The sequence below is a fragment of the Mizuhopecten yessoensis genome, unplaced genomic scaffold (genome assembly GCF_002113885.1).
Source record: "Mizuhopecten yessoensis strain PY_sf001 unplaced genomic scaffold, ASM211388v2 scaffold3855, whole genome shotgun sequence".
Classification (NCBI taxonomy): Eukaryota; Metazoa; Mollusca; class Bivalvia; order Pectinida; family Pectinidae; genus Mizuhopecten; species Mizuhopecten yessoensis.
Window position 1 is genome coordinate 152,130 of NW_018405253.1, and position 27,543 is coordinate 179,672.

Genomic DNA, 27,543 nt, shown 5'->3' on the forward strand with positions numbered 1-27,543 from the left:
TCTTGTGACTTATCGTAAGATTCGGAATCGAGCAAACATGTTGTACAGGGCACTTCTACTTTCTATTTTTCTGTTATTGTGTTATGCGACTTCACCATCATTATCAACTGGGATTGGAGATTTAATGGTCAGAGGAAGAAATGGTGGAATATCATGTGCAGGTAAGTTAATATGAAAATTACTTTTATGTAAATATTTTTAACTTCCCGGTTCGGTTTCTCCGCTGTGTATTTACACAAGCTGTTTTATTTCAAGTGCATATGTAATATTGACTTAGTCAAAACTTCTCTGCATACTGAACAGAATTTGTGCTGCAATATCATAAAAGTCACAAACTCCTATCGATATGTGGTGTTTATAACTTTACTATATAAACAAAAATACATCTTTGAAATATTTTATTATATTATACTATTATGATAAAAGCATAATATTTCGTTGGAGATTTAATTTCGTTTATTTCGTATAATCCCAACGAAATTTTAAACTCACGATTCGAAATATAAACTAAATGAAAATAGTAAATAAACCATGAATTTTATTGCAAATCCATGGTGTATTTACATCTAGACACAAGCCATGATTAACGGTGTAATTATCGTCACGGGGGGATGTCGAACAAGCGTTGCATTTGTAACACAGTTATATTGATACACAAGGTACATGTACGTCTATAAAGTATACAGTATGTGTATAGATTTGACCGATACCCTTCGAGTGAGTAAATCTCGCCCGGTCTTACCTGTATTTTATTCACCTCCACTGTGTCGACACGCCTGTCAATCTAAAGTTCATACTTACCAGAAAAAAACAGGCTTTTAAGATACTAGTTCCACGAAATATTATCCCAACGAATTTGTCCCCATTATAAAAACAAGGAAATTTAACCCCAATGAAAATCCAGTAATTTCTAAATTAAAAATGTCATTCTCTTGTATAGCATAATACGTTTCAGTATATCGCTGATCCTGCATATGAATCCCTTTTTCGATGCATAGCAAATATTGTTAAATTTATGTGCTGATACCATCATGCTGCCTTGATGAAATGAATGTTTTGAAAAGGCGTGGCGGACATAGAGTGGAATTGCTTAGATGCTATCATTTATTATTTTGAGATCTTAAAAAATATCAAATGGTTTATATAATTGATATACTTAAAAGAGAAGATTTGTATAGGGTTTGTCTGTTTTGGTGGGCTATAATCAAGTTGTGCACGTATCATTTTAAGCCTGATCGGCTTGGATTTGAAGAGTTAGAGTTTTCTCAAAAAGTACTTTACAGATCTTTCTCAAGTTTGATGTGAAAGTTCCCCTCGGTCCGTTAATTTGCATGTATTATCTTTAGACTCATCGAAAAAACCAAAAAGGCTGCTATGCAGTCATCTCGAATTTTGAGAGTTAAAGTTTGTATTCACTTTTTCTCTGAAAGTACTTGAAAGATCTTTTTCAAATTTCATTTAACTGTTCCCGTGGGTCCGTTATTGTGCATGCATTATTTTGATATTGATCTATTACTGTTAATTGCCGCTAGGCAGCCAGTTTTGATTTAAAAGTTCTATTTTGTTATTTCTTTTTCTCAAGATACGTCCGTCCGTTTTCCGTCTTCAAACAATTGTTATATCAATTGCTCAAGAATGGTTGAACAGATCATTCTCCAAGTAAATCAGACAGCTATCTTGGAATTTGGCAGTTCAAGATTGTTATCGCTATTTCGCAAGAAGTGTTAGAAAGATGTTTCTCGAATTTCATGATTTGGTTTCTCTCGGTCAGTAGTTGCATATGTTTTTTTAGGCTTATCCTTTTGGATTTTGAGAGCTCAGTATTGTTATCATTTTTCAAAAAGTCCTTGACAGTTTACCTTAATTTCCTAAATTTCATGTGTATATTTCGTTTGGTCTCGTTGTGCATGTTTTATTTTGAGACTGATCACAAAAACAAGATAGCCACCGGGCAGCCATCCTGAATTTTGCAGTTCAACTTTGTTATTGTTTATTTTATTTCTCAAGAAGTACTTGACAGATCTTACACAAATTTCATTTGAAAGTTTCCCTTTATCAATGGTGGTAGAAATATGCAATATCATCGTGATACCGTTATTGTCTATTTTATTTCTCAAGAAGTACTTGACAGATCTTACACACATTTTATATGTAAGTTTCCCTTTATCAATGGTGGTAGAAAAATGCAATATCATCGTGATACCGATATTGTCTATTTAATTTCTCTAGAAGTACGTCACAGATCCTTCACACATTTTATATATATTTTTCTCTTTATATCAAGTGCAATATCATCATAATACCGGTCATATTGGAAATAGTGTGTGACGATGATACATGTCAGGACAATGAAATGTTAAGTTGATGATTTAGTGCACTTGTAAACTTACGATTTATATCACTTTTAATTGTGTATTTAAAACAAATTACAATGTAATTTCTTATTCAGGTTTCTGGTATTACTTATAACAACAAAACTATATATAATTTCTTACAAATTAAGTTCTTATTAATTGTCAATGTAACTTTACCCAGAAACCTACTGTTCTGTGAGTAAACCACTTATAGTATGTATGGCGTGCCAAATTTGGCATGGCGTTACATTGTGATACTTTCCAGTATGTCGTATTTCAAGGAGGCCCTTCAAACCTGTGGTACTATCGATGTTGTATTTTGTGTCACAGCCGAGCGCTAGGTCGACCGGCCAGGTAGATCTACTAAAACATGGGCATGCAAAATATTTATACTAGTTGATGTTGTTTGGATTTTTTTCTTTTCTTATCATTTCATTTAGGCAATTGACGATTATTTTTTTTTAAGTACACTCATTATTATGCAAAAAAAATGTATAAACAATGACAAAGTAATCATCCAGTTGAGAAACCTATTACTATTAAATTAATTGATCTGCCTAGAACTGTCTAATATATTATAATTTATTTTACTTTTATTCATGTAAATGGCATGCCAGACAAAACACTGAGCTGAATATATGTGTTATTGTTTTATCAACCTTAAGTATCAATTTTTCTTAAAAGTCTGCAACATATCGCAATATATTTTGCAATGATTACAAAAATACTGTAATATCAAAATGATGGCAATACCAAACCATAAGTATAGTATATGTTTCATTTTGTGACTAATAAAACTTAAGATGGCTGTTTGGCCGTGTTTCTTGGATTTTGACAGTTCAAGAATATTATCACTATGACCCAGGAAGTACTCGACAGATTTTTCTCATACTGCAATGAGTGGTGCTATTTCTGTTACATCAAGTACTGTACTAGTAAACATGTCAACCGACAAACTCACTTTTAGGGATGTCATTTATACACAACAGTATGAGTTATGATCGAAAGCTACCTAAAGTTTACATGACTCGATCCAACTGATAAGAGAAGAGAAGAGTAAAGATCGAATTGAACTAGAACTAAGGAAGATGGTACGATGGCAGGATCTCTTTTTTAATGGATACTAGCTATTTTATATATATTGGACACAATCAAAAGAAAAAATATCCAACAGTACATTGGATATCATATTGCTCCTCAGTACCTACAGGAACTTGTTACCCTGTATCAGCCGTCAAGATCACTGCGGTCGGAGTCAGAATCTTTGTTGTGTGTCCCAAAATCTCGTACTGTGACCTACGAAACAGATGCTTTCGGAGGGTTTCGGCTACGCTGTGGAATAGCTTACCATCTGCTGTTAGGATGTCAAATACCCTGGTCAAGTTCAAGAGGGACATAAAAACTCACCTCTCCACGTCTGCATTTTAGAATCTTTGCAAAGACGTCATGTAAATACCACCCTTTTATTTGTTCAATTATGTGCACATTGCTTGTTAAATGTATGAAAGTGATTGCAAGCCTTTGTTGTTTGTTTTCGCAATTATAACCATTACTATTATCCATATGTTGTAAAGCGCCTTAGAGTAATTTTACAAATTATATAGGGTGCTATATAAATGCTGTATATTATTATTATTATTATTATTTAAATGTTAGCAAACATACTTATAACCACTTCACATATTGATAAAAAAAAATATGCTGGGCTTCTTACTGTTGTTATAAACAAATAACTCATATTGATACAAGACAAGCAAATTTTAGAACGATGGCAGTAAGACCTTGTTTAAAAGTATATCACCACTAATACAGGTGGTCAATAATCAAGCCACTACAAATCTAGTTATGCCACTATCTAATCAACGTATCACGGGACTGCTTATTGGTACTTGTTCCTAGAAATCTATTTGTTTGTAAATCAAGCCATCCGATATGGGTAAAACATTTACTGAGTATCCAATGTACAATATTCTTATAATAATAATAAATAATATACAGCATTTATATAGCGCCCTATATAATTTGTAATATTACTCAAAGGCGCTTTACAACATATGGATAATAGTAATGGTTATAATTGTGAAAACAAACAACAAAGGCTTGCAATCACTTTCATACATTTAACAAGCAATGTGCACATAATTGAACAAATAAAAGGGTGGTATTTACATGACGTCTTTGCAAAGATTCTAAAATGCAGACGTGAAGAGGTGAGTTTTTATGTCCCTCTTGAACTTGGCCAGGGTATTCGACTTCCTAATAGCAGATGGTAAGCTATTCCACAACGTAGCCGAAACCCTCCCAAAGCATCTGTTTCCGTAGGTCACAGTACGAGATTTTGGGACACACAACAAAGATTCTGACTCCGACCGCAGTGATCTTGACGGCTGATACAGGGTAACAAGTTCCTGTAGGTACTGAGGAGCTGTTCCATTCAGTGCCTTGTATGTGTATACCAGAATTTTGTACTGCGACCTGTATCGTACAGGTAACCAGTGCAACGAATAAAGCGCAGGTGTGATGTGCTCTCTCTTTCGAGTACGAATAACTAGCCGTGCTGCAGTGTTCTGGACCCGCTGCAGACGCCTAGTTAGTTTGTCAGATATACCCCAGAGCAGGGCGTTACCCTAATCCAACCGAGAGGTAACAAGTGAATGCACCAAAATCTTGCATGCATCTGCAGTTAGAAACTGCCGAATACAGCCGATGTTCCTGATCTGGTAGTAACAGGATTTGGCAATAGTGTTCAATTGTTTCTCCATGTTCAGAGAACTGTCAAAGTATACTCCTAGGTTTTTAACAACTGGAACAGTCTCAATAGTTCTGGCACCAACCTTGAGATGAAGAGCCATTGTTTGCTGACACTTTGGGGAAAAGACGTTTAGTTCCGTCTTTTCCTGATTAAGTTTAAGCATGTTGGCGTTCATCCAGATACTGATATCTGTCAGACAAGCTTCCAGACTTTCTGAGACTGTATTCCAACTGTCCTGTGGTTTTATGACCATGTAAATTTGTGTGTCATCAGCATAGCAATGATAGCGAAGGCTATGGCGACGACAAATCTCTCTAATCGGTTTGGAGTACATACAATATTTTCGTGGTCCTAACACAGACTCTTGAGGAACCCCGAAATCTAGTACTTTGCCATGTGAGGTGGCAGATCCGATGGCAACACACTGTCGTCGTTCACTCAGGTATGACTGTACCCAGCATAGTGCGGTATCAGTCACTCCATAAGAGTGTTCCAGACGTTTATAAAGTATGCCATGGTCGATGACGTCAAATGCAGCTGACAAGTCCAGCATGACAAGCACCGCTCTGCACTTGTTATCCAATGCAGAAGCTATATCACTGTCTCAGTTGAGTGTCCTATGCGGTAGGCCGATTGCATGTTGTCATGGAGACTGTTTGCATGGAGATGAACCTCTTAACACCGGGACACAACCTTCTTAAAAGAAAAGAAAATAAAGAAGAAAAATCATGGTTATAGATGGGTGTATATTGTGGATGTTGTATACTTAAATGATTTTTGATGATCTTTTGACAGCATGTACGGTCGTCATGATTTTGACGGAGCAGGTTTCTGTGATACACAATGAAACCATCATACATTCCCTGGAGCGACTGTGTAACTACCTCCCGGACAAATACAGGCAGCAATGTCGGATATTCACAGAGTTCTTTGGAGGAATTCTCATAGCGAGGTAAATTGTTTATACAACTTATAATTAATTTTTGATAAACTACTTCTATTTATAAAACTGTTTCAAACAATATATGTCTTTGAATTCAATTATAAATACGTACAATCGATATTAATTATACATAAAGAAAAAATGTTTTGTGAGTTTTGTTAGTGAGTTTGATATCTGTAAGATGGAACTTTTCATTATGATAAGTACATTATTGTTCACATGGTATTTACATGTCAATTTGATTTCCCCGTAAACAATAAAATAAGAATAACGATAACACTTACTTTGTTCCTGAATGTGTTTTATTATGTTCATGATATAATAAAAACTATAAATGTAAAGAGACCATCTTCTTAAAGTTCTAAGTCCTTAAAGTCATGTCTCCTATTGCTGGTGATCTCCTGGTTCAGTCACTATGACAACAGCTGCAATTGGGGAGTGTTAAAATTGGTCTCTTAATATAAATGCTAGGTCACAAACAGACAAGACTATGTGTACCTCCCCTTTGATTAACATCACTAACAAAGTACATTGTCCATGTTAACCCTGATATATGGGATCAACCAATGACCTCTTCAAAGAGTTTTCATGAAGAAAGTTTTTGTATGTTTTTTTTGGCACAATCCTTAATGTCTCCCTTCCTATTTGGTAAAATCTTTCTATGAACACTTCATATCTCAATCTAAAAACTTGTTTTACATTCCTTCTCTTGTGCAGAATACATATTTGCTAATTGTAACTGCGTTTCCAGATTCACAGAAGAAGACAACCCTGATACATTTTGCCATAAGATCAGATTCTGTTACACCGAGTCAGATAAGCAGGAATGCCGCGCCTTTCCAAAAACCGGGTCTAGAGTACATTCAAGTTTGCTCAAAACATTTGATAATGAACGTTTTTTGTTTTAGGCAACAATCAATTATACATGCATGTATTTAAAAGCATGTACAACTGGTTTTAAATATACAATTTTCAACAAGAGGTTCGGTTAGGTCTGTATATTCGACCTGAGTGTATCCTAAAAGCCTGCCTGTTGTAACTAAAACATAGTTCCTATCGTTATAATGTTTATTAAATGATATATTTCTTTACTTATAACGTACAAGGAGTATTTGAAAATACTTAAAAATAAGGACAATTTATATTCAACTTAAAGAAAAAACATTTGCCAATATTGTATGGCGGGATTTCGGAGTCTGTTTCTGCATGCAAAAACTGAAATCATTGGATATACTTTGCATAATGTTTTACAGCCTGTAGCAAATAACTGTAACTTTTCAACTAACCCAAAGAGCCAAGTGAGCTAATGCCATGGCGCGTCGTCCGCGTCAACATTTTCCTTTAAACGATTTCTTATCAATAACCAAAAGCCACAGGGTGGAAATATTTGGCCAACAACATGCTGGAATGAAGGGCTCCCAAGTTTGTTAATATGTGTGACCTTGGTCGACTTTCAAGGTAACGGGGTTCACACATTGAAAGTATTAGCTTCTGTTCAATAACCAGATTCCTAGGGTGATAACATTAGGTAAGTAGTCTGCAGAAGCTATGAAGCTAGTATATGAATGACCGTGACCCATCTTTAAGGTCACGGTGGTGAAACGATTAAAAAACTCCTAAAATATCTTCTGAATAACCAAAACTAAAGAGTGATGATTATTTGGTGGTAGCATGCTGGAATGAACAACTTATAAGTCTGTTCATATGGATGACATTGACCCATTTTCAAAAGTCACTGGGGTCAAATGATAAAAAAAAAAATCAGAAAACTTCTTCTTTATAACAATGTGCCCAGGGTGATGTTTTTTGTTGGTTGCATGCCGAGATGAAAAGTTAAAAAGTTTATAGAAATTATCGATCCTGACCCATTTTCAAGGTCACAGGGGTCAAATGTGTTAAATCTTCAAACAACCTCTTATGAACAACCAAATTCCACCGGGTGATGATTTATGGCAAGTAGCCATCAGGTATAAATGGCTAACAAGTTTGTTCTTATGAATAAGCTTGACCTACTTTTAAGGTCACTTGGATCAAACGATTAAAAATATCTTCGAACAACTTCTTCTGAATAACAAAAAATGCCAATGGCAATTATTATTTGCCACTAGCATGTTGGTATGAAGAGCTACTAAACTTGTGAAAATGAATTGCCTTTGATCACTTTCAAGGTAGCATGGACTAATGTGTTATATGTTTAAACTACATTCTCCTAATAGCCCAAATCCCAGGGAGATGATATTTGGCCAGTAACATACTCTGATAAAGAGCTATCAAATTGTTTAATGATTGCTCTTCATCCATGTTCAAAGTCACGAGAGTCAAATGTTATAAAAAGCATTTAAATAACTAGGAAACATATCAAAATTGCAAGCAGCATGCTGGGATGAAGAGCTACAGTGTTTGTTTTAAAGAAAGACGACATTTACCAAAAAAGTCATAGGTTGATGATATTTAGCCAGTTGCATGCTTGGAGAAAGAGATATCAAGTTTGTTAAAATGAATGACCATGACACACTTTAAAAGTCACAGGGGTTAGATGTGTTAAACACTTATACAAGTTCTTTTGAATGACTAAGAATCATATCATAGGAAATTATATTTAGCCTATAGCTCTTAATTCTTTAGTCCGCTTTAAGGTAACAGGTGTGAGATTAATACCAGGTAAGCGATGCAGGCCCATTGAGTCTGTTGTATGTAGATTTATACCTAAGATATTTTATGATATCTCAATGACCGTTTTTTCCTGTTCTTTTCCCATTGTTTTAAAGAGTTCACGAAATGTTCATTCGGGAATCTTCAAAGAATTGTTCAGTTCCGAAATGAAGCAAGAAACATACCAGGTCAGTTTACAAGATATTTTTAATTCTTTATTGACTTTAAATAATACAGATTGTTTATATGTTACATTTTCAAATAAAGCGGATACACTGGTCAGATTCAAGTAAGTTTTTTTTGCGATTAACATATAATATATATAAACTTAATTTATTTTACAACAATTATGAAACAAGTTATTTCAACTTATGTTAATCACTCTTGTTGGCCCGGATGTTAGCACGCGGGGGGTCTTGTTGTGGGAGGAAACCGGAGTGCCCGGAAGAAAACCCACGTGGTACGGCAGGTAATCCCATACCTTTTCACGTCCGATCGGGGAATCGAACCCCGGCCGCCTTGGTGAAAGACAAGTGCGCTATCCACTGCACCACCCGACCAACCGATTAACAACATTTTAATGCCCCTTAAAATAGCTGTTAATGAACCAATCTGTTGACTGCTAGGTGGTATGTGTATCCTACAGATAGGGGGGGGGGGGATATATATGTCATTGTTTCCGTGTACTACGATCCCATCAGTGAAGTATAATAAGGTCTTCGTTGGGTATTAAGGTCCTGTGTTGTATTATTCAGTGGCACTTTACCATGATCAGTAGGTTATGCAAATTTATTAAAAGTTATTAAAATATCAATACAAACTCCAGCTCACACATGCATACCCTTACACAACTGGTGGTACTAAAGGGTATCTTGGATAAGATGCGCTTGACACTCCTGATTGTATTGAATATCTATAAAAAATATTTAATTGGTTTTAAGTGATTCCTTACAAAAGTTATTTGATAATAATTGGTATAGTACTCAACATAAATGACAACATGTGTAGTTAATTGCTTGCAGCATAATGATTTAAGAAATGAAAACAATTGAAACTACAACAAAATTGTACATGAATTTTTAAAATAGTTCAGTACCATGCGGAAGCACCTTTATCAGCATCCTATCATGGAGTTGACATATTTAACAGAATAACCCCTTAAACATGTAGACATTTAAAGTTGTTATTCATAATGATACTGTATACCTTAATTAAGAAATTTTGTGACCCATGCAGGTACTATTTTTATTCACAGATACACCAAGATACTAAGATTTGTGAATTACCTGGAATAAAAATTATTTGTAATTGGATAGACAAGTAAGTTTAATTGCCTTAGATATTGTATTTTAAAAGACTAAGCATGCATTGATCTTCTATAGCAAACCCGCAAACAACTATTTGGAATTGAAAGTATAAAACATTAAACCTATGAAAAACTTCACACCAAATACTCTCAATATCTGATTATGGTAAATTTTCCCAACAAGCTTTCATTCTATTAAAATCACCCTCAAAAAATAAACTCTGATTCTGTTGATATCCTCTTCAAAAGGCATACTCTGATGCTGACAAAATTATCCTAACAATTTCTGATTCTATTAAAATTTTAGTAACAAATAATGGTTCTTTTAAAGTTCTCCCACAAAACAACCTCTAATTCTATCAAAGTTATCCTAAAAAATACAATGATTCTAATAAAATTCTCATCAAAAAGCCTCCGATTCTATTTATTTTCTTCACACAAAAAAATCTGCTTCTATTAATAGCTTTCCTCACACTACAATCTTGATTCATTTAAATTTCTAAACAAAAAGTACCATGGATCTATAAATGTTCTGCTCAGTACATATGTTACTTATTTCATGTGCATACATGCCAGCGTTTCAAATTGTTCATGGGAAGAAATCATTTGGCAAACTCAGAAAATGTTATTACAATGGACTAAATTTGACAAAATATAAGTACAAAATGCTCTAGTTTAAGCTGTTTTTACATTGAATTATTATAATTGAATTGAAAAAGGGCAATCTGATCATTTATTGAAGTAAACAATTAAGAATAAAATATTTCTAATCTCCCTCTAAACTATGGTGACTTGGTACCTATATATTTACATTTGCATGACATTTTCAATATATAGCCTCTTTGAAAGCTGTGTCGTTGATGGGACTTATTTACCATGCATCACGAGACACAATTCTTAGCGTATTAATACAACACTGACCGGAACTACAATATCCAATGTAAATAAACATGACGGCTGCTGAAATATCGCTGGGCATTGTGAGACTTGACAATGTCATTGTAAATTCATGTGCAAAAGAAAAAAGTAAATAAAAAATTCTTTTATTACAACAAAAACAAGACCAAGGTCTACAATATCGTACAAAATGCACATCGGTTGAAATCACCAATGCCGGCAATAGAAACTCCTTCAATTTATCAGAAATACCGTCTGTTATACTGCACTGATCAACAGGGGTTCGTTACAAATGTCTGAAATACACAAATTCTATAGACCTACTGACACATATTTTACAGACCTACTGATATGAGTCACATCACACATAAACATCTCAGACATTTGTAACGAACCCCTGTGCACCGTCGCAAGATCACTCACTTCAAACGATATCAGTTGCACGCGTCTCGCAGCCACGGTTTCCTCAGTTTCTGATCACGACATGTCAAATAACGAGGCTGTTATATAATCTACCGACTGTAGTCAGATTCCCATACAATCAACAAATAACGTCTGGAATCTTCACAAAATGAACAAAGAGAAACTTTCGAATTAACTCCCTCGTGGAGGTCAAGGTCGGATTCACGGTGTTTACTGTATTTATCCATGCGCGAAATTTGTTCCGGGGAAAAATCAGGACAATTCAAAATCTAACTTTCAGCTCAAATTTTATTGATAAACTTAAATCACCCATAAAAATATCATACGCAATTGTATTGATACTGAATTGTGGAATAAAATTGAAGTGTTAAAATTTCAAAGTACTACTTTGTTTGCCAATCAGCACGCGACAATACGCTGTTCAAATTATTGAACGAAATTGTGTGGACTGTCGATAAGGCGGACAATTTTAATTTTAAATATAAATTATAAGTCTAAAAAGAACATAAGAGGCAGAGAAAACGTAAATATAAGTATTGAACTGTTTCTGTAAGGTATTTATGATCTTTTTGAATGACACAGCTTTGCAAGCAAACAAATCATAATGCACGTTCAATGCTTAAGTATCATGTGTTAGGAAAGCAAAGCCATATCACCGTATCAGCTACTGATGGCGACTTCTATCCCAACAGGATATTGGACAAACATGTCCCTGTTATTGACTTGGATGGTGACAGATACAGTACATTCCAGGTATGCTTGTCTTATGTATATTATTTTTGTTAGTATATTAGAACCAGGCTTCGGTTGTTGAGAGCAAAAATGTATTGCTAAAAAATTATCCAGGATATTTTCATTTTTTTTTTATTTGAAACTAAATTCTAAGGTATTTAAAACGATCATTTGGAAAAAAAGGAAACACATAGATGCATGTAATATTTTCGAATCTTTTTATGAAAGTGATGCTTACGACTTTTTGAGCTAAGTTCAACTGGGCCCTGCAATGTTTACACTTACATGTCTCTAACTGTATGAAAAACAACATTATTAGTGAGGGACATCCTTGTAAAGGCCAGACAGAAATAAATTATTTTACGTCAAACCGATCCTGACGTGACCATTATGTTGGACTTAAACTGTTCTTGTCCAATCCGGTTGCTTGACGTATTGAGTAATTGAAAATCTGGAAACTATAAATATCAAAAAGGTCCGGACAGAAAAAAACTAGTTTATACGTCAGATCACCGGGTTGGATTTAACCAGTAGGTTATTTTTATCCAAATAACAGATTCATAAATTTTCCATTTGTTTTCCATTTTAATCTTATTATAATTAAAATACTACTAGTAAAAGACAGAACAAACTGCCATTTAGATAAAAAAAAAAAAAAAGTTATTTAAATTATCGACATATGTTAATTTCATTTTCAGAAATTCAAAAAGTTATTTTTTTACTTAGAATTTCAATAGTGGTGTGTACTCGTATTTGTCAGGTTCCTTTGGTAATTTTTGATGATTACAATTTTACTGAATACCGGGCTTGTATTAAACTGTAATTATTGTGTGTAGGCACTGCGGGGGAGCTCTTGGAGGGGAAAGGACTGTGATGATTCTAGAAAAGACATACACCCAGGAAGCCGGTAAGTCTTAGAGAATATTTTTGTAATTGAAAAGATATTGATTATTATAAAAAAATATTCATGTCTGAAATCATCATGTTCCCTGATAACATGCTTCGTATGTCTGTGGTGAAGATACTTAATGGGTAATTTTAGCTAATTGTTTTTTTCATAATTTTTATCATTGTACCTTTAATTTCTCTTTCTACATTATACATTTCTGAAGGGAACTACTTAGCTATAGTGCTGTAGTCATTACTGCATCAGTTCTGGTACGATGCATACTGCCATTTTTATCATCATTATTGCAAACATTACTTTTCTTATAAACGTAATCGAGGAACCCTTCTTTTGATTCTAAAACTAAAACTTTTTATAATGTCATGAAGAAGCCAAATGGAACCTTAAGTGTACATTTAATATCACTCTTCAGTAATTACTACATATAAATTTAGCTCCTGGCAACAGACTTGCATTAGTCGTTGTGAGATGTTTTTGGAGTATAGTCTTACAGTCATGCGTATTTTACAAAGTTATTATAAGTATGTACTCACGATATATGTAACATTTAAGCAGCATAAATTAGAATTTAAGCGTTAGCTTGTAAAGCACTTACATTATAAAAAGTTTTAGTCTCAGAAAGTCTGAAAGCTTGTCTGACAGATATCAGTATCTGGATGAACGCCAACATGCTTAAGCTTAATCAGGAAAAGACGGAACTAATCGTCTTTTTCCCAAAGTGTCACAAACAGCAAACAATGGCTCTCCAGCTCAAGGTATGTAACAGCCAGCTGTTAAAAACCTAGAGGTATACTTTGCTAGTTCACTGAACATGGAGAAAAAAGTGAACGCTATTGCCAAATCCTGTTACTTACAGATCAGGAACATCGGCTGTATTTGGCAGTTTAAAACCGCAGATGCATGCAAGTTTTTGGTGCATTCACTTGTTAACTCTCGGTTGGATTATGGTAACGCCCTGCTCTGTAGTATATCTGACAAACTAACTAGTCGTCTGCAGAGGGTTCAGAACACTGCAGCACGGCTAGTTACTCGTACTCGAAAAAGAGAGCCCATCACACCTGTGCTTTATTCGTTACACTGGTTACCTGTACGATACAGGGCGCAGTACAAAATTCTGGTGTATACATACAAGGCACTGAATAGAACAGCTCCTCAGTACCTACGGAGCTTGTTACCCTGTATCAGCCGTCACGATCATTGCGGTCGGAGTCAGAATCTTTGTTGTGTGTCTCAAAATCTCGTACTGTGACCTACGGAAACAGATGCTTTGGGAGGGTTTCGGCTACGTTGTGTAATAGCTTACCGTCTGCTATTAGAAAGTCAAATACCATGGCCAAGTTAAAAAAAGACATGAAAACTCACCTCCACATGTCTGCATTTTAGAATCCTTGCACAGACGTCATGTAAATACCACCTTTTATTTGGTTCAATTATGTGCACATTGCTTGCTTAAATGTATAAAAGTGATTGTTAGCCTTTTTTCTTCTTCTTTCCCCCCCACAATTATAACCATTATTATTACCCATATGTTGTAAAACGCTTTAGAGTAATTTTAAAAATTATATAGGGCGCTATATAAATGTTGTATATTATTATTAATAGATTATGAAGGAGAAATTGATCCAATGTAATTTCATTTGTAGGCCAATCCAGTCAGACAGGGACAAGGATAGTAATTGCAATGGTATCATGGTACGTACAGATAAAAGGAAGGTCAAATATTTATGAAAGGACCAATGATTATCCATGTTCCTTTCAGAAAAAAACGTTTTTTGCGCACATAAATTACCATTTCTTTACAAAAGTGACTGATTTTTCTAAATGAGTTTATACATAACGCATCGAATTTCTGGTGCTTCAGCATTATAAAGAATTTTAGATTCATGGAGCCTTTAACATTAAAACTGTGCAGATTCCTGATCCTTCGTTGGTAATGTAGGTTTCCAAGCAAACAGGATTAAACAGATATATTTTTTCTGAAGCCGTAAGCATTGCAAAAAAAAAATTGACATACGAAAACTCCAGCATTAAACATAATGTACAATTAGCGGAACCTTTAGCATTAAAAAGATTTTTAGGTGTCCTTATCTGTCAGCAGTAGACAAAACATGGATTGTTTTAGCCTTCGGCATTTAAAATGTTGTAGAATCCAGCATAAAATACAAAAAAAGGCTGGATGTCCAGAGCTATAAGCACAATAAAGAATTTCGGAGACTTCAACATTGGAAATAATGAAGATTTCCAGCGCTTTCTTTAGTGAAAATGCTTTTAAAATGATATTGATTTCTGAAGCTTTTGTTTAAGATGCCTTTAACATTGAAAATTATTTGGATTTTCGAAGTGTTCAGCATTTAAAAAAATGTAGAATTCAGGAACCTTCAATATTTAATACGCTGTGAAATGGTGCAGCCTAGAGCATTGAAAATTATGAGGCATGTTAAGCCTTCGTCATTTAAAATCAATACAAATCCAGAACCTGCATCATTAGCAATATACTCGACGATTACTGGAGCGACAACAGATCATTTTTTGTAATGAAAACTGAACACTTGTTGTACTCCTGTAATCATTAATATGTTGTGCTGGTTTAAATATTGATGGGTTGTAATTGGTTTAGCAAGGGGAGTTTTGTACTCATTGTTAATAGTCTTTGGTGTGTGGTACAGCTGTAGTCATTAATGTGTTGTGCTTAGGGAGTAGATCCCGTCAGCGGCCAGCCATACGAGGACCTGTACTGCAAGGATAGCCAAGCGAGGGGCGTGGTTGTCCTAGGCGACTCCATCAGTGCACACTTCCACATCCCCAGGGAGTGGCTCAACGCTACAGAAATATCAGCAGTATGTTTTTATATTTACTTCAACTTTTGGTGCATTTAAATGACGTGAATTAATTGAAGAATGTATTTTTGGATCTCCATACTTTTTATTGTTTCTATTTTCTTTTCTTATTAGAAATAAAACAAGGTGATGCAGAACATTCTTCGGGCCGTATGCATGTTTCACACATAAATAAGTTTCAAACTTGGAGAAGTATATATGCAACCCCTTTCCGAGTTACTAAAAGCTCCAAATTACATTGGCTGCAATACAGAATAAACCAACACATATTAACAACAAATTCATATTTATTCAAAATTGGTTTAACTGATAGTCCACTCTGTTTCTTTTGTAAAACAGAAATAGAAACAATTATACATTTATTTTGGGAGTGCAGAGAAGTGCAGACATTTTTTGAGAACTTTGAATTTTTATTAGATGCTCTATTGATTCCATTTACTTTTAATAAAGAAACTTTCATTTTTGGCATGCACAATGATAAAAATATATACTACACAACAGACAATCTTATATTAATCATTATGAAACAATACATTTATAGAGCAAGATGTTTACAGCAAACTTTATCTGTGTCAGCTTTAAAATCTATTATAAAAGATAATTATGTGACTCAAAAATATATTTGCGTTAGCAAGGGTAATGAGAATGTAGCAAAGTTTAATAATATATGGAAAAAATGGAATAAGCTGCTAGAAATAACACCCAACCCCTGACAGGACGAAAATAAGAAATTATCTATGATACTTTTCTAATTGATATTTTCATGAATGTTAATCAATTTGTTGTTTATGTAATTTCACTGTAACCTCAAGTTATACAAGTAATATAAAACGGCACAGTTTCTCTCTCTCTCTCTCTCTCTCTCTCTCTCTCTCTCTCTCTCTCTCTGTCTCTCTCTGTGTGTGTGTGCATATGTGCGGCTGTGTGGGTGAGTATGTGCGGCTGTGTGGGCGAGTATGCGTGTGGAGTGGTAAAATAGGGTGTATGTCTATATATTTCATTATAGTTTTGTTTTTATACAAATATGTATAAATTATCAGCAGTAATATATGTAATTGGATCTGATAATTAATGAAGGTATTAGTGATAAAAACTGAGGATGTTGTTGGTGATCATGAAATTTAGGTCAGCAATGATAATGTTGATGATGATTTTATAATTGATGAGGATGATGATGTATTATTGTTGACAAGGACTGACTATAATGATAATGGCGTAGATGGATGAATTATATTTATCATCATGATGATGATAGTTTTAAAATGATTAGGAATGCTGAAAATTAATTGTTGAAATTTATGATGTAATCATTGCTTGATTGACGTGAATGATAATGATAGAAAAAGTTGATGAGGAAACTTGATGATGATGATGATGATGATGATGATGATGATGATGATGATGATGATGATATGATGATGATGATGATGATGATATAATGATGATGATATAATGATGATGATGAATATTATGATGTGATCAATGATTGATATTGATGTGAATGATGAATGTTTTATGACAATGATGATGGTGATGATAAAGATGACTGATGGCGATGGTTTTATGAATAGATATATATATGTATAGATGCTAATGACGAAGATGAAGAATAGATGAAGATGATGTTTATTGTGATATTGGAAATGTATGATGGTGTTGATTGCTTTAATGCTGATGATTTATTTAGAAAAATAAAACAATTACAAAAAAAAAAAGTTTCAAATTTTTGTTATTTACAAAAATATTGACAGTATAATAGTGTGTTATGTTATATAAAAAGATGTGTTTAATCTCACTGAAGTTTCAGGCTTCCTTGGTAAAGTAAACAACATGTAAATCAAGTCAAAGATTGAAATAAAAAGCAGTTGCTGTGTAAGGTGTTATTATACGAGGTAGTTTAATATCTCTGTAGTAAAACTATTTTTAAGAATTATTTGTTTCTTTGTTTTCATAGGCAGTTTTTAAACCTTTACCTTTCATATTGGGGAACGAATTTAATTGGCCAGAATTATCTTCTATCACAGGTAAGGCTTTTTTACTGTGTCACCGTTTGAGCTTTTGTTATTGTTGTTATATCTTAGAATGGTGGCTCATCATTTTCAAAAAGCATTCTTTTATAATTTCACTTTTGGTCAAAATGTGATCGGCAAACATTTGTCAAAACTGCTTTGTAACATTTGTTAGTGAGCGGATTGCATTGCTAGCTGTGAGTATAAAATTTACTGATAATGAGGGTATAGGGAAGGTTTTGGATTCTGAAATTTATAACACAATTATCAGCTTTGTTCTGTAACCTATGACACCTCCCTATTTCTTAAAGCTAGAAAATTTGGCATTTACATAAAATGTACATGAAATATTCTGAAAATAGTAGTAGTTAAATTTCGTATAGTATGATCAAATCTACACATAAGACATGCTTAAAATACACTTTTTAACCCTAACTCAACGGAGTTTGCGGCGGATATATAGTAAGGTTCCGTCTATGGATACGTCCGTTCATCGGTAAGCTTTCGACTTCAATATTCTGACATAAATCCAACATATTGCAGAGTTCCATTTGGGTAATTTGTTTCTAATTTACTATTTGAAAACAAAACCACACTTGAAATACGTTATACATTTAGGTAAATAACTGTGTTTCCTGAGTATATCTTCATACTTCACGCTAGAGTAAATCCCAACACAGAGGGGTATTTCCTGTTTTCTTATTTGTTTTTGTTTATTTTTTGTTTGTTTTTGCTTTGTTTTTTTGTTTTGTTTTTACATATTTTATCACGTTTGGTAATTTTGAATTTTCATGATTATTGAACTCTTTCAGAATGCAGCTTGATAAACCCAAATCATTGAAAAAATTAAAACGATACACCAAATATGAATTATTTTAAGATAAGATATCAAAAGGAACTAATTTTGAAATAATTTCAAAAAATCGCTAGGAGGCTGGTTCAGGAATATTAAGAAATTTCTTTTATTAAACGTTGATGGTACAAATATTTTTATTTTTGTTTTCAGGTTACATGAACAACACTTACACCAATGTAAATCATGGCCCTATGAACTCGGTCTATGACTATCTGTGGCAGAGGAACCGCTGTAACCACAGGGATTATCAAAACCTTGCTGTCAATGGTGAGTTGTGATGTTGAAAGTCACCATTACGTACAGTTTATTTCATATGTGCAGTTTTTTCATGAAGATAATTAACGTTTATCAGACAGACTTTAAAATAACCCATTGCAATAAAGGTTGATTCATATCCATATCACAAAAACATTAATATTATTTGTTAAAGTGCATGTTAAATTTGAAGGTTGTTTTTAGCAAAGCGCAATCTTCAGTGTTATATAAGGGTTAAAGTAGATCATAACTTGCAAAGTCAGTTGATGCTCATTATTACAAGAAAAATGTGGTTTTCACAGGTGCCAGATCATGGTCAGTGGCTGACACAATTGAGAAAAGGTAATGGCTTGTGATTGGAATTCACCAATTTATTTCTCGGTTTGCTCGAAAAACGGTTTTGGTGAGTGATATATCGTCAACAAAATTTAATCTTTCATATTTATAGCAAGTAAATTAGCATTAGAGGAAGTGAGTTATGTCTGTTTAGGAGTGTTGTGACTATCAACATGTATAAATGTTATGTTTTATGTGTAAAAAGCATAAAATCAAACACATAAATAATATGCCTATATGAAACAAATTTGTATAAGAAATAATCATATCGTGTCAAAAACAAGTGTTGGCAATGTGTCCTTTGTTGGCAATTATATATGATGTTCTGGAGAACTAATGTTGCGGTGTGATTCTCAATATTTCCTCAAATGTTTTGTAGCATTTCTCGTAACCAGATAACAGATAATCCTGTCACACTTTTCTACGCCTTAGTTGGAATGGATGTTTGCAATCCGTATGTATAGCCACCACATCACAATAATGTTCGCGTTTTAGTCTCAAATTGTGTCTTTTCATGAAATCTAAAAAATTATTCAAGAAAAAGTGAAAAGAATTACAAAAAAGGCCATTGTGCAACAGTCATTGTACAATATATAGAATGATATCAGGTGAAATACAACTTTCTTCGCTTAACATCAACTTTATTACCAAGTACTGACAATGATGTTCAGTCCAAATGATAGTTATGACTGATAATATTCGAAGAGAGTCAGTTATATATGTAGCTATGCGAGATATCCATATGGATGCACACTGATGACTCTTTTACTTCCACCTCTGTACTGAAAGTTAATTTAACACGACAGAGACTACGCTTAATATAGAAAAAATATCAAGATCATGCATACAATTAAACACATGTCTGGAAAGAGCAGTAAGATAAACGGTATATCGAAGATTCAATTATCCTTTTCAGACCTTCAGGTCAATAATGTGCAGTTACTTTCATGTTCAAGGAGTAGTGTCACTTGTTGATTGCAAAATTGTCACAAGTCTTAAAATACTTTTAAAATTTGCAAACACATAATGTTTGCAACATATAAGTGTGTGTAACTAGCTAAGTATAATGTATAAGCTTTCTCCATTGCATTACTTTCATTTTGAATTGATATTTTAAAGTTATATATGGCATACGCATGTTATGAAAATTTCATAAATCTCATCATGAATTATTTTAGATATTAAGGATCCCTGTGCCACTGTCAAAATGTGTAAAAAAACAAACACGTATGCACTGGGAACTTTTTTCGACATGAATATCTTCACTTACGATTTTTTTTAACTATTTATTCATAATGAATTGAAAGTTTCTCATAAGATATTGCAGAGTTAATTCTTTTATGGAAAAATATAAAACATGAATTAAATAAAAATCAACAGTATTCTGAGTTAAGAAAGTAAAATGCACGGGGATTACTCTATATATGAAAAAGTAGTGTTTAGTTTTCTAGCGTTTCAAATTCATTCTTAAGCTAGCAATGCATTGTTTTATTAATATATGTATTCTTCGTTGATTTTCGAACATGATTTTAACCTAATTCAGGCTTACAGACACAGTTGCTTACATGACAACACCAGAAGAAATGAAGAACAACTCCATTATAACTTTGCAGTTTTTGGTAAGGATATGTCTTTTGTTTTGATTTGGTTCATGGTGGCTCTAGTTTTAGTATATCCTTATTTTATTTTAGTATCTTAAAATACATACAGCATAAAAGACAAGCTGAAATTAGAACTCAAATCCACTACGAAAAGATAAAAGCAGGAATCGATGAGAAATAATCAAAATAAACACTTTTTCAGGCCAGGGTCTATTGGACTATAATTTGTTTCGATATTGAATATCATATTTGATGGATATGTTATTCAAGTTTGATTTCTCCATGTTTTGTGATTCCGTATAATTTTAGCTAAAATTTAAACTATTTGCATGGTATATCATTGGTAACATTTTGTAGTGTTGTTCTTAATCTTCAGTTAAATAACTGAACGTAAGATGGCAACTGTTATCTTACTCTGTTTTACAGGAGAAAACCCTGCCTGCTGGGAGTCACGTTTTTCTTGTAGGTTTGGCAGAAGGTAGGGTCCTCTATGACAGTCTTAAGGACAGAGTACACCCAATTGGTTCTCTAAGGAATGACGTCACTTACTCCCACTTCTACGATTACTTTAACTGCTTAGAGGTATAGACAATGATACTATATGTGTTTATATGTATTTAGTTATACAAATATTAAATATATACGTGACCGTAGAAATAGAATGTATTGCAACACTGAAGACTACCTCGAGAATCATTTTCATGAATGTTCAAATAAGAAGTATTTGGCTTTACCAATCTAAAAAACGAAAAGATAAGATATTATTGAAAGGAAATGTTTATCGGAATTCTTAGACCGGGCCTTAACGCGGTGAATTTCGAGCATCTCTTATAAGTATAGATTTACAATTTCGTATAATTGTGCTTTGAGATTGATGCTTATTTATGGGAAATTCTACCAGAAAGGGTAACATTTGGGTCAAAACGGTTGTTACCGAGGTTGTGTGCCAATAATATTTGAACGAGGATATAATTTCTCTATCCAGAATACCTACATATTTTCATTTATTCTTTTTCTTTCGTACCGCTTCCCGGTAAAAAGGAGACATATGAGAAAAAATGGTAAACAGAAGGAAAAAGGAAGCCAACTACAAGATGGCGACAGAAATTCTCCCGCTGACCAAAATGCCAATTTAATGAAGTCACATTTCACATCATAGTGATTTCACTTTTCAGAACATCAGTCGATTGAGTCTTGAATATTTTGAACTCAACCATTTGTTTGTATGATTCTAGTCAAGATATAGAAAAATGTGCTTCCTGAACCATGCTCACTGCGTGCATTTATATGCGATAGAATAATCCAAAATTGGTGTTCCACACGGGTCGTGTTGTCTTGTATATGCAGTAGTATGAGAAATTATATATTACAGTCGAAACTATACCTGGAACATTTTAATTTTTCAAAACATTCTTTAATCTCATTTCAAATCACGGATGGTTGAAAAGATTCCGATGTTTGTTCAAATGCTTACAACAAAAACTTCATATACATCGATAATGAAAGTATTTCTGTCAACAAAACTTTATGACAAATTGTAAAGTGGAGAAAAATCTAAAAAGAAAATTCAACGTTTATTGGAAATACCAATAAGGGTGAATATCACAACACTACGGAGTAACAGTTATCAAATTATTGATTGATGTTAATTGATCGTTAATCATACTTAACTAAACTGTAGAGAATAATTTCAGGCAGTAATACTATTGAGCTTATAATAATATTGTGTTTTGTACAGATATCTTCTTGCCGAGGTTGGATGAATACTAACGAGACTATAAGAAATATGACAACACAGGTAATATAAGTGGCGGTAACCTAGAGGTTAAGGCGTTTGACCGTATGGGATAACTAGCCCTCCAAGACTAGGTCGCTGGTTAGGCCTACGTCAGGCAGTCGCAAGATACTGACCACCAAAACCTGGCATGTCCTTAAATAACCATAGCTGCTAGACAACATGTCAGGCTCCTAGCGTTCTAGACAACATGTCAGGCTCCTAGCGTTCTAGACAACATGTTAGGCTCCTAGCGTTCTAGACATCATGTCAGGCTCCTAGCGTTCTAGACAACATGTTAGGCTCCTAGCATTCTAGACAACATGTTAGGCTCCTAGCGTTCTAGACAAAATGTCAGGCTCCTAGCGTTGCTAGAAAACATATCATGCTACCAGCGTTGCTAGAAAACAAACAATGCAACCAGCGTTGCTAGAAAACATGTCATGCTACCAGCGTTGCAAGAAAACATATCATGCTACCAGCGTTGCAAGAAAACAAACCATACAACCAGCGTTGTTAGAAAACATATCATACTACAAGCGTTGCTAGACAACATATACTACCAGCGTTACTAGAAAACATGTCATGCTATCACCGTTGCAAGAAAACAAACCATGCTACCAGCGTTGCTAAAAACATGTCATGGTAACAGCGTTGCTATACAACATGTCGTGCTATTAGCGTATGTCGTGCTATTAGCATATGTCCTGCAACTAGCGTAAGTGCACAGTATGAGAGAATAGCATCAAGAACGCCCAGACCTTACCACGCATAACCATTTTTCATGAATGAGCCAAGACAATTTTAATTGTTTCTAAATGTCTGTTTTACTTCGTTTGTATCAATTCATCCATTGAAAGCAGTGTTTGATATTGAACTGATTTCGCACGAGCATGATTATAAACTAGGTCTGTTGGTAAAGGTAACTATAAACTAGGTCTGTTGGTAAAAGGTAACTATAAACTAGGACTGTTGGTAAAGGTAACTATAAACTAGGACTGTTGGTAAAGGTAACTATAAACTATGGCTGTTGCTAAAAGGTAACTATAAACTAGGACTGTTGGTAAAAGGTAACTATAAACTAGGACTGTTGGTAAAAGGTAACTATAAACTAGGACTGTTGGTAAAGGTAACTATAAACTAGGACTGTTGGTAAAGGTAACTATAAACTATGGCTGTTGCTAAAAGGTAACTATAAACTAGGACTGTTGGTAAAAGGTAACTATAAACTAGGACTGTTGGTAAAAGGTAACTATAAACTAGGACTGTTGGTAAAGGTAACTATAAACTAGGACTGTTGGTAAAGGTAACTATAAACTATGGCTGTTGGTAAAAGGTAACTATAAACTATGGCTGTTGGTAAAAGGTAACTATAAACTAGGACTGTTGGTAAAAGATAACTATAAACTATGGCTGTTGGTAAAAGGTAACTTTATGTGTTTGGTGTGGATACAGAGAGCCGAGCAGCTGAGTAATGTACTGAAGGAAGTGGCACAGACTGAGGCAGCCAAGTACCACAATTTTAAACTCGCCTACTTGGAAAATCCTGTTTTCAAAGGTACAGTACAATATAATATATTTTTTATATCAATATTTATGTTATTATTTTTAAATTGTAGACAAACCACCGTTCCATGTCCTTGGTAATATGTACAGAAACCCGTTAATGTTACGGGTAATGTAGCAGCAGTAAAACTATTATCATTTGTTGGTTGTGAGATCTTTGTCTTTCTGTTTTGGAAATGGGATGTTTTGAGATCTTTTAATTGGTATTGTTATATTGACTTCATATTGGATAATACTGGTATCTTCGACCTTTTGTTTGGTTACTGTGTGATCTTTGACCTTTTATTTGATGGTAGTGTGATCTTAACATCTTTTTTTGGTGATTATGCGACCTTTGAACTTTTATTTGTCTTTATTAATTTCATGACCTTTATTTCTATCTTGTTACATTGAAGTTTTTGAACATTGGAGAAATCTTGGACGTCCCCTTTGGGAGCTGCTTGAACCAGTAGACGGTTTTCACACAAACCAGGTTAATGGTTTCATTGAATGTTTACATCAAGGGTTTTTTAAAAACAAATATTTGAGTATAGTGAATATTAAAACAATTATCTTTATGGGACAGATAATTTTATATAAAAATACAAAAGACACAAAGGGCCTGTAACCTTCATTTGTTTCAAAATGCTTTCAACATATAATTGAAGAATTTACGTTGTCTTTAAATGAGTCAAAGTTGTATCTGTAATGGAAATAACCAACTTTTAAGCAATTCAACATAACTTATTGTAATAAGTGATGTGTATATGACACATATGGATGTATATCATGCGATTGACAACTTCATAATAAACAATATATTCCCATTATTTCTATATTAGCTTGGCCAGGCACTCACAGGGCAGGTGCTATGGCAGATCCTGGAAACTGAATATCCCGATGCCATCGGTCCCATCAACCCATTTAACAACAAGATCAAAGCCATTTTTGGAGACCAAGAAGGCTATTGAGCACGTGAACAACATCTGGAAGAGATATACACGTTTTCTGTGATTAATCTATTGTATTAGCTTATTGTTTCCCAACACAAAATTTCTGTGAAAGGTCATTCTATTTTATCTTTTCCTTATCGGATATATTTTTCAACTGTTCACAATCGAACCTTTGAGACCTATAATGTACGCTGTAATATGTGATAAACAATATTTAATTTAATATGACATTATTTCTATAGTAGATGTTGCCAATGCTTGCCGTATATAGCATGATTTTAAGGAAAGATAAACCCTTAACTTGGTATATGAGATTTTATATACCAAGGTATTTTCATAAACGAATAATACATATAGGATAATATTATCAATGTAAAAGTGATATCATTTGATATGAATATATAGTTCACTTTGTGATGGTAGACGAAAGTGAGTAAGATTTAATATTTGGTTACTTTATGATAAATATGATTGACATGCGTGTGTTATAGACACATTTTTGTAATGTACTTGTTTTTGTTATGTCGTGCAGCTGATAAAAATACCACTGACAACCTAGTACATATGTACTGGAGCTGAAGAGCCAATTCTTGCCATAAGATAAAACCATGACTTTGTTTTATGTAAGAATTCGCATTAACTAAGTATGATCATTTTAAGTTTCTTTAACTGTAGAGCGACAAAGATTAGGTCCAAAAACATTTTAGATAACATTGAAACGAAGAATATCGATCACAGCGAAAATAAATGTGTTTATTCAGTTTAACAGTTCTTGATATGAAGTGTTTATGACATAGCTGAATGGTTGAATTTCAATACTTGTAAAACTCGTGACTATATGGGAAAATGTATTTGGATTTTTTTTAGTGTTCGTTTAATTTCTTATTTACGAATCCTCTGTCATTTCAGGCTACAAATCGATCACACATTGATGGAACTTTAATAGGACATGTACATGACATGTAAAAAAGGAGTTCTGGGTAGATTCAATTAAGGATTAACCTTCATTTTGACTGCGTATACGGTATTATGAACGCAGTTGGCAACGAACATATTCTATGGAGCGCGTAACGTGCGTAAATCCAAACAAATGAACAGCCTACAGCCCGCGAGCAGCGATGGATCTCCAACGTTACCATTATGACGTCACAATGTAAATTACGTCATCAATAGGAAGCAATGGTCTCCAAGGAATTTCACTGCGTATACGGTAATGTATACGCAGTCACGGTTACACAACTTCAATGGGAGCGAATGTAAATATAACGTTATGCAACATGATAGGAAAGACTAGATTTGCTGTTATGTGTTATAATGGGAAAACTGGGAAATGCGTGTTAAAAAATGTTTCAATGTGAAAACTGTACACATTATAAGGAGAAAAAAAATTAATAATGTGTAGGTTATAGATCATATGGGGGGAGAACTGCTGGGTAATCATGTGTAAATTATACAATTATAAGGTGTGTAGTTGTGTTAATGTATGCATGTTCAGCTTTTCAATAAATCATTAAGAATGCCTTATCTTTTGGATACTGTGGTGCAGTATACTCTAATACTGTACATGTTATAGTTATGTACAGTATACTCTAATACTGTACATGTTAGGGTTATGTACAGTATACTCTAATACTGTACATGTTATGGTTATGTACACTGTAACAACAGTTCCATGGACTCTTAAATTGAAATACATTTATATCAGGGATCAGATTTTATTGCTAAGATTTTGTTAGAAAAACGATATTTTGCTAGTTCTTATATATCTTTTTATCTTTTATTTACTACATTTTTTGTTATGAAATTGCATTTTGTATAATTTGTTTTACTATTATAAATGTTCATTGATTTTCTTGCCTAAACAAAACACTCATTTGATTCCTAATTCCTATCTGATATAGAATGCACTGTTTAGGAAAAGCTTGCAGGTTTTTGATTCATGATAGTGATAACTATTTGACATTATTTCGACCAATTGTATGCAAATGTATCTGGTAAACGATATGAGTGCTACATTAATGCACGTATTATTATTGTATCATTTCAGTCATATTTATATCAATAAATTGTTAATGTTTCATGTCCCTTTTTTATCTCCACGAAGTCGTTTTATAATTATCTTATACTATGTTATATATCGTTTTCTTTGAAACTCTGCATTAAAATACCTTCAAAAGAGAACAACATTTGTGTTATTTATGAATTGCCACAAATGATATCTGTTCCAAGCAGTTTGGTATGTAGGTGCAATACAGAAATGCCGGTTTATTTAAATGCGTCCATTGACGTAGTTTTGGGGACATTTTATGTTTAAATACTTATCATAATTTATCAAAACAATCATATTTATGTTTTAAATAATATTCCCGAAATTCGTATTAATCCTCCCCCTTCTAATCCTCAAATCCCCT

At 33.7% G+C, this 27,543-nt stretch overlaps 1 protein-coding gene across 5 annotated transcripts; it reads left to right on the plus strand.

Annotated features, from left to right (window-relative positions):
* LOC110448175 (acyloxyacyl hydrolase-like) lies at positions 1 to 27,307 on the plus strand. Of its 5 annotated transcripts, none has more exons than XR_002462686.1 (20): positions 1 to 161; positions 5,902 to 6,058; positions 6,801 to 6,906; positions 8,818 to 8,889; positions 9,957 to 10,021; positions 12,020 to 12,080; positions 12,896 to 12,966; positions 14,610 to 14,658; positions 15,660 to 15,803; positions 17,758 to 17,827; positions 18,819 to 18,935; positions 19,226 to 19,265; positions 19,639 to 19,713; positions 20,803 to 20,878; positions 21,287 to 21,442; positions 22,599 to 22,658; positions 24,090 to 24,192; positions 24,596 to 24,672; positions 25,022 to 25,755; positions 26,042 to 27,307. XR_002462686.1 is itself a non-coding variant. In XM_021494284.1 (20 exons), the coding sequence occupies exons 1-19, from the start codon at positions 38 to 40 to the stop codon at positions 25,148 to 25,150; spliced, it is 1,752 nt and encodes a 583-aa protein (XP_021349959.1). In that variant the 5' UTR covers positions 1 to 37; the 3' UTR covers positions 25,151 to 25,189; positions 25,665 to 27,307. The 5 variants fall into 5 exon arrangements, 4 of the variants coding, with proteins under 4 accessions (XP_021349959.1, XP_021349960.1, XP_021349958.1 ...); XM_021494284.1 differs by having other exon boundaries at positions 25,022 to 25,189; positions 25,665 to 27,307; XM_021494285.1 differs by having other exon boundaries at positions 25,022 to 25,189.
* The last annotated feature ends 236 nt before the right edge of the window (positions 27,308 to 27,543 follow it).

What these genes read in the sequence shown, in the direction of transcription:
- LOC110448175 (XM_021494283.1), top strand. Translation starts at nt 38, where the DNA reads ATGTTGTACAGGGCACTTCTACTTTCTATTTTTCTGTTATTGTGTTAT. An exon ending in GACATACACCCAGGAAGCCG is followed by an intron (nt 12,967 to 14,609) that starts GTAAGTCTTAGA and finishes TTTCATTTGTAG; the next exon opens with GCCAATCCAGTCAGACAGGG. An exon ending in TTATAACTTTGCAGTTTTTG is followed by an intron (nt 20,879 to 21,286) that starts GTAAGGATATGT and finishes TCTGTTTTACAG; the next exon opens with GAGAAAACCCTGCCTGCTGG.